General features: G+C 42.3%; 2 protein-coding genes across 2 annotated transcripts in view; one reads left to right on the top strand and one right to left on the bottom strand.

Annotated features, from left to right (window-relative positions):
• Window positions 1–4,247, bottom strand: part of esyt3 (extended synaptotagmin-like protein 3) — a 20,341-nt gene extending 16,094 nt beyond the window's left edge. The window contains exons 1-4 of the mRNA XM_076264425.1: window positions 3,646–4,247; window positions 608–649; window positions 384–518; window positions 99–175 (exon numbers count right to left, since the gene is read on the bottom strand). Of these exons, the coding sequence (XP_076120540.1) occupies window positions 99–175; window positions 384–518; window positions 608–649; window positions 3,646–4,236 (845 nt within the window). The 5' untranslated portion in view covers window positions 4,237–4,247. The remainder of the gene's footprint in view (window positions 1–98; window positions 176–383; window positions 519–607; window positions 650–3,645) is intronic.
• A 2,221-nt stretch (window positions 4,248–6,468) lies between these two features.
• Window positions 6,469–12,500, top strand: part of dnah7 (dynein, axonemal, heavy chain 7) — an 89,979-nt gene continuing 83,947 nt past the window's right edge. The window contains exons 1-11 of the mRNA XM_076264426.1: window positions 6,469–6,528; window positions 6,689–6,869; window positions 8,046–8,118; window positions 8,291–8,416; window positions 8,600–8,719; window positions 9,090–9,273; window positions 9,641–9,820; window positions 10,363–10,635; window positions 11,054–11,181; window positions 11,381–11,459; window positions 12,233–12,457. Coding sequence (XP_076120541.1) covers window positions 6,469–6,528; window positions 6,689–6,869; window positions 8,046–8,118; window positions 8,291–8,416; window positions 8,600–8,719; window positions 9,090–9,273; window positions 9,641–9,820; window positions 10,363–10,635; window positions 11,054–11,181; window positions 11,381–11,459; window positions 12,233–12,457 — 1,629 coding nt within the window. The remainder of the gene's footprint in view (window positions 6,529–6,688; window positions 6,870–8,045; window positions 8,119–8,290; window positions 8,417–8,599; window positions 8,720–9,089; window positions 9,274–9,640; window positions 9,821–10,362; window positions 10,636–11,053; window positions 11,182–11,380; window positions 11,460–12,232; window positions 12,458–12,500) is intronic.

Here is a 12,500-nt window from a genome sequence, read left to right on the forward strand (position 1 = left end):
GTTATCATGCAGAAGCTAAATTTAGATCTGATGACTTCAGATTTGTCCTCCATGCATTATTTTTTTACACATAAGGATATGTACTGTAAATGGCATACACAATGTTGAGGTCCAGAATGACCTCTCTCTTGTCCACCTCATGTGTGTAAACCCTCACACCAGTGATCCTAGGAGGCTGGAAGACAAACAATCATCATTTCATTCCCAAAAACCAATTCTGAATAATATAATATAAAGAGCAATGTGGGTGTAATGAATTGTTATGAATGAAGGCTTTCATTACCACACGCACCTGATACTGGGATCAACTATGTCTAGCATCACAATACACAGTTTAACATGATGCTGATCTTTGACCTTTAGCTTTTCATCTTTCATCTTACCCTTTGCCCAAAATGGACCTTAGTGAAGGAGAAGGTTTTAAGATGTGGACTTGACATTCGGACGGTTGACTGAATGCTCCCTTTGAGAAGTTTCTCCATAAACATGCCAAAAAATGGCCATGCTTGCTGAAGAACCTAAAAGAAAAAAACACAAAATGCCATTCAGCAAACAACTACCAAAATGCTGGATCAAATGTGCATTTTAAATATAGGCAGGGTGTTACCTTGTTAATCCAGTGAGCATTCTCAATATCTGTGAAATTAATCTGAGACAGAAAGAGAAAAGGAATGAGAGAGATGGAAAGAGAGAGAGACTACTCATCAGTCATTATTTAACTCCACAATGTATTGTGAATACTAAGACGAACTTCAGATTTACTATATATTATTGCATTTATCTATACCGGTATATAATACCAGGCTTCTGTTATGCATTTTGTCACACCAACCAGTAGGCACATGTATGCACCTCTGTCTGAGGTTACATTAGTGGTACTTCTGATTTGCAAATTTTAGGAGCCAGAATATTTGCTTACACTGCACCCTACGCATGAAAGGATTTCACCTCCAGTGTGATAAAGCCAGATGCTCACCCACAACGATCATATGATGTCTTAGCATTAGCCTAAATAAATATGTGAGTATGGGTGGTGAGTAACATTGTTTATGTGCCTGATTGCGTGTCCTGTAACTGAGCAACATGGTATTGCCACTAATGAACCCCTTCTGCAAACTTCAACCTAAGTCTAGTTTAATGGCTGCTAGACAGACAGATTTTAGGCCCATTAAATGTCTGGAGTGCCAATCATTGACGTCAGTTTGTTTTGAAAAGTGATAGGGACAATAACCATCAACTTAAGTGTTTTTTTTTTCACTTTTGGCAAGGCTACAATATGCAATTCATTTGCAATATGTCTTTAAAACATTCCAAGCGATTCCAAGCTATACTGCAGGATATATAACCAATGCAACACAGTGCCGATCATCAACGATACCAGACCAGAGGGGCTAAGGAACAAGATGAGTGGCCTATTGAAATTAAAGCTCAAGGTGCGCTCAGGCTGGCCTTGAAAACATTCGAGGCTAAGCCCGAAAATTTGCGGGGATGCAGGGGTGTTACCCCTGGGAAACGTAAATACTGTTAAGTAAAGGCACAATTTCTGCACACTTTCAGTCAGAGAATAGGGCTTACTCTATGCCTAAAACACACATGAATGATCTGTTGTTTGACTCCTGAACATTACCGCCATTAGCATGAAAACATTTAGGCTAGTCTAACTAAAAGGACATGACCATAGGTTACCCAAACACTAGAAAAAAACACTTTGATATGTTTTTATAAATCTCGTGTGGACATCATATAATACAGTTAAAAATCTGGACATGTATCCGCAGGGGCGCTGCTAGAACATGTGGGTCCTAACAGACAATAAGTCTGGGCTATCTGGGGGGCCCTCTGTCAGTGCTCCCCCACGGCACCCCTGTGTATCCGACCAAGACAGTGATTGGAGGCAGTGGTTCTCAAAATGGGCCATCGCACACACTGATGTGCTTGGGTGTGTGAGAGCCAGGTGTGTATTGGTGTCACAGCTGTCACATTTTGTAAAGATCTGCCAGAGAAATTCTTGCTTTCATAAATGGTGTGCCTTCTCACATAAGCATCTATCACTGTGCTCAACTATGAAGCACCCTCCTTCACCAACCTGAGCCTAGATGAGGCAGCCACGTCAGTGACACACCCAGGTCCTTCTCATCTGCTGACAACAGGAGAGTCCTCCTCTACTATCCATGTGCATCATTGTCATAATCCTTTCGTTTTTGGAGTGTTCCTTATATCCATAACCATAAGTGAATTAGCAAGCTACTACCAGAAGCCAACAACCATAAGACCAGCGTGTTGTAGATTTGCTTGAGCACTTTCTGCATGCCAGTAGAAATTCCTATTTGTGTAGATATGATTGTCTGGAATTCTTTTCATTAATTTAGTTTAACCGAGGGGTTTCAAAAAGTAATCATGACAAAAAGTGGTTGGTACACATCCCCACAAACTGACGCCTATGGTGACAATGCACCATAGGGACGGAACTAGAGGGAATGTAATATGTCCGCCAGTGGTTTTTGTGTGCCTATCTTTAAAAATGCCATTCTTTTCTGACAAGGAAATTTCGAAACAAATAGCCACACACAAACATAGGAGTCATAAACAGACCGACATATGAATTAAAATAAACAGACCGACATATGAATTAAAATAACATCTGATCCAGCAGACAGACATATGAATTAAAATAACATCTGATCTAGCAGACCAGGACGGGAAATGTAACGTGGAATCAAAATGCAAAATAAATATTTGAACGTTTCCATTTTGCCGGGTTGATGGGGTCAGGTGGGGCTTGAAAATTCCCCACCTCCAAAGTGGGGAATGACAGAAAAAGTTTGAGAAACTGATGTAGGCTAACTGCTAGGTTTGGTTATGGACAGTAAATGGCAAACATGAAAACAGAATCTGTTTGACATAGAAGCTATGACTACTGATGTGATCCTCTTTGAGATATAGGCCCTCTCTCTTTTCCATAGCCAAACTAAGGATTTGACGTTTGACAGCAAAAGCCTTCTGAAAACAGTCACTGCCTCTTGCCTCAGCAAAAAGGTGTGTCAGCCTTTTGTGATTGAAGTGTAAAGTACCACAGCAAACAGACTAATGACTTCAAATTGAAGCTATAGTACTCAAGGACAGAGTGCTATGGTTTGCTGATAACCTCACAGGCCAATAGGCAAACCTCTGCTTTTATCAAACCAAGGTAAAACTCTTCCTGCAGCATTCAGGCTTTTGTTATTAAGACAGGTAACTTTGCATGTTTTCACTGAGTAGGCTATAAGGTTTCCAAGTAACACAAGTAGCCACACCCTGACATTTTCATGCTTGAAGAATGCACACAGGTATTATATTATGCCTGAATTGAAGACTCCAAAGCAATTAAAGTAACAGTTACGGCAAAGGGATAGACCAGCAGTTAAAGCTTCCACCAGGCTAGCCTGTAGTCAGAAAATGGCAGCTAAACACATTAGGCCGTGAACACATGGTCTTTGACACTCAAATTTAGTACTCACACACACACACAAATACATTTTATGAATGGCCCAGAGGATTTGAGAGCTAGCTAGGCCCACTCCTTCAAGTGAAGTTACGTCAACAGGCCTTACTCTAGGAAATGAAATGGAACGGTGAGACAATTATGTGGACATCAGGTCTTCTTACCCATGCAGGATTGTTGAGGGCCTTCACTTCTTTGTTGATCACTTGTTCTTCATTCTCCAAAAAGCCCACAGCAGTGTCTAAGCGCATCTCCTTCCATTTTCGGTTGTTCCTCCACTTTGTCCACAATAATAGGCTAAGCAAAACCCAGCTGATGCTTAGTCCAAAGTAGCCCGTCAAGTAAACTGGGTAACATACAATGAGTACTCTCACCAGATACATGAGGAATTCCATCAAAATGCGATTGACATCCTTTACACTAAATTGCTCAGTGGTTGATGGAGCAGCGTTAGTCTCAGTCCCAGAAGACTGACTCAAATCGTCTTGATGCATACTCTTTGTGCTGAGGGTGGGATCCTGAATCTTTTGGGTAATGTCCATATACCTAGGATTCAGAGGTACCGCGTACTCGCGCTCCCTCAGACCTGCGTCTCGCCTTCGCATGTTGTAAAGTTCTCGGTCTCGTTGATCAGTGCTGGGATATATCTCATAGTTGGCTATTCGTGCTGTGTTCAATATTTCGCGAAAATGGTGTCTTCTTCGTTGAAGTGAGAGAGAGCTGATTATCCCTGGCTGTAAAGATAACTTCCGCATTGATCTGTCCAGACCCGTCTGTTTTACCTGACACCGCCAAAGAGCACGCCCCAAAATATTCCCGCAGAAGGATGGAATGTCCGTTGGTTCATTTGAATTTACGGAATGCAAAGGACATCTAACTAATTGGTCTGACATTAACATGGGTGAAATATATAATATGCATTTCACGTATTTAATGCAAATACCATTACATTGCAAATTCATAACCATGTAACCAAAGACTGTAAAAAACGCAGCGCAGTCCTCCCAGCGCGCTACAAGAACACACTGACAGTCGCCGTGGCTTCCTTAGTTACCGGTTGGCAACAGTTTTGACAACAAGCAGCTTTCGTACTTAGTTGCTTGTTAGCATGTTAGCTAATTTGAGAAGTTATGTTTAAGTAATTATGTATACATGCAATAGATTTATTTTGTGAAATAATCTATTTGTTTGTACATTGCTCGAAGTGTATATCATTTATAACCTCACAAGGACATAATGTTAACGTTACGTTGTTATGGTTGAATTTTGAATGTCTAACGTTAACGTTAATGGTCCTACGGAATTGACCTGCAACATGGAAACTGAAGTAAGTCAACGTATGGTGCTAGGGAGAATAACTTAATAAATGTATCAGGTGATTAATTAATGTACACAGTGATGTTACTTCTACTGTCACTTTCATATGTTTCCTGCTTATGCGAACCCGAGATATGGAATTTATTAACATCCATCACTAACGTTAACGATAGTAAGCCAACGCCAACTCTGCATTCGTTTTGCAGAAAGTAAAGAACACCACACTGGTAAATTCTGAGAGACTCTTGCCGCAGCTTCCACAGGTAGGTTTCTACCTAAACTCCTAGGTATAGGTTGTAGGTTTAGGTTGTAACAGTTAACATCAGATTAGAGTGATGGTTATGTTGTCTTCTTCGTTGATGTTTCGTGTTGAGTAAAGTATTGTCCCCTCTACGCTCTGTTGCACAGACAGCACAGTCGTTATGAGTTTGAATTTGTTATGCAGTGATTCCGATACATTGTTGCAATTGCAACTCAAACAATTCATCATAACTTTTTTAAAGGGTCGCACCAAACCACTATGGCAGGAGACTGCCCCATCCTTTGTTTTGCAAGTACCACACAGAGGAGATTCTGTTGGATTTGGCACTTCAACAAGACTTTCCAGTGAGTGGCTTTTTGGGTTATGGACGTTCTGGATATAGGCCTAATCTGTTAGCAAAATAGATTTAGAGCATGAAATCAAACAGATAACTTTAAAGGCAAAGTTTTTTCCCTCAACAGGCTATATATTATAACATATAACTGTGATATATGTTATGATCACATCCTTCTTAAAGCCACAATGGCAATGTTAAGATCATTTTGTTTTATGGGGTTTTGGGTAATTGCAAGGGTTCAGTTCAACTATGAGAGCAATATGTAGTCAGTTGCAAGTCTTTTAATTCTTTCATTGTTCTTTACTTTTGTCAGGACACACACTGGGAGGGGAGTCCAAAAGGAATAATATGAGCCTTGAAGATCCACAGTCCAAGACTGGAGTTTCAGCTAAACCATCTAAAGTTCGCCTGAGCAGCCATGCTCAGCCTAAAAAAGACCGTGAGCAGTTTCGCAGTGCTCTGGTCAGCATTATCATGTGAGCATCCGTTATCATTGGCATTTACTAAGATGGACAGCCAGATTAATATTTTCTTAGCACTTCTGAAAGCTTGTCTTGATTTAGCATAATATTGCAAATTGCATTATGCAATATAGCAGATTATTTTCTTACAGTAGTACAGTAGCAGATCCAACACTGAAACCACACTGCATTTGTAACTGCATAGTGTATTCAGAACCAGAAACGTTTTAATTTTCTATCAAATCTTTGGTGACTTTTATTTCTTATTTTAAGAGTTATGCTATTTGTGCCACTCTCAATTACATTTACATGTATTAATTTAGCAGACACTAATCCAAAGTGACTTACAGTCAATTCTATTACAAGGGACTAGAGTACAACTACAGTACATTGTCATTAGCATGGGGTTAAGTGCCTTGCTCAAGAGCTCAAGGGTGGAAGCTGGAAATTGAACTCACAACTTTCCAGGCCACTGCATGCTAGCCCAGCTCCTTAGCCCCTACGCCACCACTGCCCCAATTAGATTATTCATGATCAAAATGTCCGTTTTCTTTATAATGTTCTATATGACTGTATTAGGCAACAGGACACGGCTGCTGGGAGGTCCTTTATGGAGGAGACGTCTCCTCCCAGGAGTGGATCCCCTACGGCCACAGAAAAAGACATTCTGGTATGGAAGTATATCTCAGAACTTGATACACAAACTTGTGTTGATATTCACAGCTATGATTCAGGCATAAAATACTTTCTTAACTAAGAATAGAATAACTAAGTCAAGTGAATTTCAAACAGATAATCTTACACCTCACATGATTAATTTTGCCCTGTAGAGATATTATTACTACATACGGAATGGAATTGACACCGAACACGTGGCAGCCATGGAGGATTCCTGGTTAGAGAATGTTCTGAGTTTAGTTCCTTTGCACCTAAAAAGGCTGACGACAACCATCGAGCAGCTGTCAGATGAGATGAAGGAGGACTATCTGATGAGTGTGAAGAAAGCCATAGGTGAAACTCTTTCATTGCCATTTGTCATGGACATGATGTGAGGAATGTGGCATAATGACTTGTAATGCAATGATGCTATAAAATGGCTTCCTGTTGAACATGTGAAGGAGCTAGTTATGCCATGATTATTGAAGTTATGCAGTGGGGAAATATATTTAAGGCGAGGCAACACACGCATCGGTGGCTAGGAGCTAGTTATGCCATGATTATTGAAGTTATGCAGTGGGGAAATATATTTAAGGCGAGGCAACACACGCATCGGTGGCTAGGAGCTAGTTATGCCATGATTATTGAAGTTATGCAGTGGCGAGGCAACACACGCATCGGTGGCTGGAAGCTATGCTTAATCACGCTCAGGGGAAGCAGCATCATCAGAGCAGTCCAAAGTACAGTCAGGATGAACACTCTTTTATATACAGCTCATTACATGCTATTAGCATAAGGTCACGTTGGTTCCATGGTAGACATGTGAGTTAAGACACAAATTACAAATGTAGGCAACAAAATCAGTTCCATGTAGGTTTCTGTTAAGCTGATGATATGGGTAAACTTTTTGAGCAATGTTGTTGGGCAATGTTCCACATTGTGGTTTTGGCATGTTCCCATTGATATTGGGAAACACTTTCTTTTCTGGAGAACTTTAAGGGCCTGTGTCCACCAAATCATGAGTAGACAAATCATCATGATCATCCAATCAAAATAAATCAAACTGGTTATGTGGTTGCCCAGCAACATTGCTCAAAAAAGTCCCCCCAGTCCTTTAGAGCCTTGTGAAACTGTTTCACACCTATAAGCTGTTTGAAAGCTTCTGCTATACTTTTGCAGAAACAACTAGGTCATGTTAAGGACAAACCACACAGTATCGTGTTGAGGGCAAACCACTCACTATTGCTTATTACTTATTCATGCATTCAGTTTTCAGTTTGCTGTTTATAAGCATTTTAGATCACTTTCAAGACCTAAAACAGGAAATTATTACTATGAGCAGTTGACTAAATACATACTGAAATGCATGTAAGAGCTAAAAAAGAGAGACCAGTTAGAGGGACTAGTCTTGTAATTTCACAGAATGAAGGCCTGATTTTCCCCCCTGAAACTTATCAAACATATAAAATGTGTTGATGAAAATATAGGCACAACAAAATAAAGGTATAAAAAGTATTTTTGTCTTTGCAGTGGATTTTGTCCTGAGAGACCCGAGAGAGAATGCGGATGAGAAAGTGAAAGATCTCCCTCCCCACAGAGAAGAGTAAGCAACACTCTGACTTTACATTAGTATTCTGATGCAATTCAGTGACTTGCACTGCCACTGTTTAATCTTACAGGGATGTCTTTGCCATAAAATAAAAATGTTTCACTAAATGTTTGTTCCCTATTTGGCATTTGTCAAATGAATGTGCATTTTTCATTTTGTTTCACAGAATAGAAGTGGTTCCAAAGCCATGGCATAAAACCTTTCTGCAGGTCAAGAAAAGAATGACAGAGCGTTTGCATGCCATCAACCCTACAATGTTATCTGTGTTAGACCTGTGGCATGTGTCCTTCAAGTGAGTCCCCCTCCAACCCCTTCATTAGTTCATATCGAGTGTGGCATCTGTCAGTGAATTCCAACAGTACTGTATAGAAAGGCACTCCAGTTAAGTATTTAGCCAGAAGAAAGGGACTGTTGTTGTCGCCCATGTTGTTGTACTTTGTGGTGAGTTGCTGTTGTTGTTATTGTTGTTGTTTAGGCAGCTGCGCTTGGTTGACGTGGAAGAGTTCCATAACAGGAAGGAGTCTATGGAGCTCCATGTTTTCCAGCAACTAGTCAGCAAGCATATTGATAGTGCCAAGGATATCCTCCTCAAAAAGTATGTATTTATAGCGGTCGCCTCTCTTGCCTTCTCTTATATACCCTCTTTCTTGATCACAGAGGATGATACTCTGTAGTTTTTGATATAACCGTAAATGAAATATTTCTTTAAATATTAATGTGAACCACTACATTGTAAGGCAGATGATAGATGCTGGGTGCAGTGTAGTAGGGTACAGCATTCATACAGTATGTGTAGGATTTACGCTTTGTGCACAGCTCTGTTGCATGGCTGTATCAGGACCATTGTGCCAATGAACTTTGCACTTCACCAGTATTCAAAAGCACTGTCACGAGAAAATGTCTTGTAAATTCCTTGTAAACCTACCTATAATGAATACATGTTTATTGTTTGCTTCCCCCCCCAGGTGGTTTCCAGAGATCCAGCAGATTTACTACCAGGGTAACAAGCGCAAACTGGTTCCTAGCAACAGCAACCCTGCCAAGCTACAATCCTTCTTCAATTGTGTGGCCACGCTAATGACCTCCCATCTCCAGAGCCTGGCGCTCCAGTCTATGCAGGACTACACACACCTCATCGCCCAGCACCCTGTCCGTCCCACCTTGCTTATTATGTTATTATCATTCATTATGTGTCATTTACTCTAGTCATGGCCAATTAACACTGCCCAGCTTATCTTATACAATGATTCATGAAACTTCCCAAAGAGTTTTAACTATTACATACCTACATTACCCAATTGTGAATAGATACTGTATTTTACAGCTGTATGTTAGAGATAATGTATAGTCCAGTTCACCAAGCATTCTTGAAAAAATAAATCTGGACAGGACTAATAGTACCCCAACTTGAAGCATTTATTTGTTTGTTGTGACTGTATTTAGTGGTCACAGAACTTTGCATGGTTGCAAAGAACATTTCAGATACCTTTCTGATCATCTTTTGTTTCGTCTCCAGTCTTCCATACGGGCCTATGAGCACCCAGGCTTCATCCTCCAGCTCATCCTGGACAGGAATAAGATCATCTTTGAACCAGACTTTGTGGACTTTGAGCTGATCCTACTGAATACCTTTGATATGATGCTGAAATCTGTCACCCTAGTGCCGCGCGTGGAGACTAAACTCTACTCAGAATGGGTAATGTCCTCTCTCTCTCTCTCTCCCCCTCTTCCCCCCCCCCCCCCCCGTCCCCCTCTGCCTCTGTTTCTGTTTTTGTGCATTTCCTGGTAAACATATTGCATCTGACATTAGCAGGGTAATCTGCCAGTGTTGGTGTTTGTTTACAGCTAGCCCACCTGTCAGCTACATGCTGTAAGGTATTTGGAAGTTTTAACAGAGGCTCCTGCAAGTGATATTTGATTAAAGTTAAAAGTTGACTGGTATTTAGCACAGACTTTTTATCCAAGTGACACAGACTCGCCGCTGTGGGTTCGGGAATGGAACCTGGGTCGACCGAGATCAGGTGGTGATGTTACCGCATCGCTGACCTATCAAGCAATATCTTTTCCATGGTTGAGCCAAGCAGTGTTAAATTTGCAATTACTGTATGTGATGATGTGGAGAATATTGAACAAGAAATATAGTCTGCTTAAACACACACACACACACACACACACACACACAATCACACACACACTCACCTTTTCTCTCTCCTTCCTCTCCCTCTGTCTCCTGTCCAGCTGGGGACTCAGGTGGGGGGCAACCTGAAGCCGGTCATCCTGCCGGAGATCGTGGCGGCGCAGCGGGAGCTGGTGCAGCGTGTGGTGCGCGGGGAGACCGCCGGCCCGCTGGAGCATCTGCGCCTCTACGACAAGTATGCGCCGCTGGTGTCCAAGCAGGCCGAGGAGGACGTGGAGCAGTTCCTGCGCGACAAGCACTCCTTCCAGGAGATGATGATGGAGGTCACGCGCTACCAGCAGATCGCCGACGACATCAAGTACAACTCCATCAAGGTGCGCTTTGCACATATGCAGTCTGGCTGCACAACAGGCCCATCTGTGTGTTTGCCCTGTGGTTACAAATGCTTTTGTCATTCAATTTATGCATTTGCTTTTGTCATTTTGTCTAATTTGCAGTTACTTTCAGTTCTGTTTCGTTTCATCCAGTCCAGTCCAGTCCAGTCCAGTCCAGTCTAGTCTAGTCTAGTCTAGTCTAGTCCAGTCCAGTCCAGTCCAGTCTAGTCCAGTCCAGTCCAGTCCAGTCCAGTCCAGTTCTGTTCAGTCTAGTCTAGTCCAGTCCAGTCTAGTCCAGTCCAGTCCAGTCCAGTCCAGTCTGGTCCAGTGCAGTCCAGTCCAGTCTAGTCCAGTTCTGTTCAGTTCTGTTCAGTTCAGTCTCTTATCATCTTCACATTGCTCTTCACCTGCTCTTCAGGTGGTGCGTCTGGGTATGTTCGAGGTGCACTGCACCGAGCTGATCCACGCTCTGGTGAAGCAGGCTCAGACTCTGTGTCAGAAGCTCACCAACCGCATGCTGGAGGAACACCAGGAACTCAACACCAAGTGAGCGAGCCACTGCAACTCCTGCACAGCTCCTGCACAGCTCCTGACTCTCACAGGCTCCTGTCAGGGACTTTGCTCTGCTAAACAGAGGCAGCCAGCAGCCATAACTGTATACTCTTATCTAGCATTGCTCAGATCTGTTCCAATTATCTGTTTGTGAAGACCCACTGATCTGCTGTGTGTGTGTGTGTGGCCGCAGGCTGTGTGCTGAATTTGAGAAGATCGCAGAGAAGGCCCTGAGCACGCCCCCGAGCACACAGGAGCTGATGGAGTTGAAGGTGAGTTTTGTTGTAATTGAGACATGATGCCGCCGCCAGCAGCACAGGATTGGCAGGCTGCGTCTGGTAGAAGTTCTCCAGTGGAAATGATCTAGACTGATGTGAACACCGTCTGAAGGTGTCTGAATAACGTCGAACTGAATGTGTGATTGTGAAATTAGGGCCCTTGCGGCCCATACCCACACACAGGATGAGCGGCTAGGACTCACAGAGGTGAAGTGGTGATGGGGTGGTGACGCAGCAAGCAAACATGGATTTTGGTATAGAGTGCAGTTTTTACAGTGCAGGAAAAAGGAGTGCTCTTACAAATAGCAAACACAGCAAAGCAAATGATTTGACAAAAAAGAAACAAAACAAAATCAACCAACAGGTTTCTAAATTCACTAGCGAAAATCATTAAATACTCCGTACTCAACCACACAGCAAGTTGGCTCTCTCAGACTCAAGACCTCTCTTAAGACTCCTCTCTCAGACGTTAACCCCACACACTTGAATATCCCGTAGCACACAAAACATAAACACATACACAGCACTACAATGAAACACCTGAACACCTGAATCATGAGGGAATGTGAGTGTGGTTGCAAATTCTGGGTATTGCACAAGGCAGTATTTTAACGGGCTTAAAACATAAGACATTAAGGTGAAAAGGAGGTCTCCTTTATCACAGTGATGGCTGTTCCTTGATGTTTTTGTTTTGTGAACAGTCATAAAAAAGATATGTGGCATTAGAAAAAAAAAACCTTATCAGCCTGTCATGCATGTATTTTTAGGCGTATGTCAAGACCGTGGAATCAAAAGACATTCCTGTGCTGGAGAGCAAACTAGTAGAATCCAAAACCCGGCTGTGCTTCCTGATGGACTATGTGACGTTTTCACCACTGGACATACGCCTCAACAGACAGCCCTTTCAGTGGCAGTCACGCATGCCGTCCATTTTCGAGGAGCACCAGAAAATCGTCCTTGAGAAGACTGAGCAGTACCAGAAGGGTCTCAAGGTTAGACGACAACCACACTGTGTCCACATAGAACTTTACCCTA

This window comes from Alosa pseudoharengus, unplaced genomic scaffold, assembly GCF_046254945.1.
Source record: "Alosa pseudoharengus isolate Yale_2024_CS ecotype anadromous, Long Island Sound unplaced genomic scaffold, YU_APseudo_1.1 YU_APseudo_1.1_scf_3, whole genome shotgun sequence".
NCBI lineage: Eukaryota > Metazoa > Chordata > Actinopteri > Clupeiformes > Clupeidae > Alosa > Alosa pseudoharengus.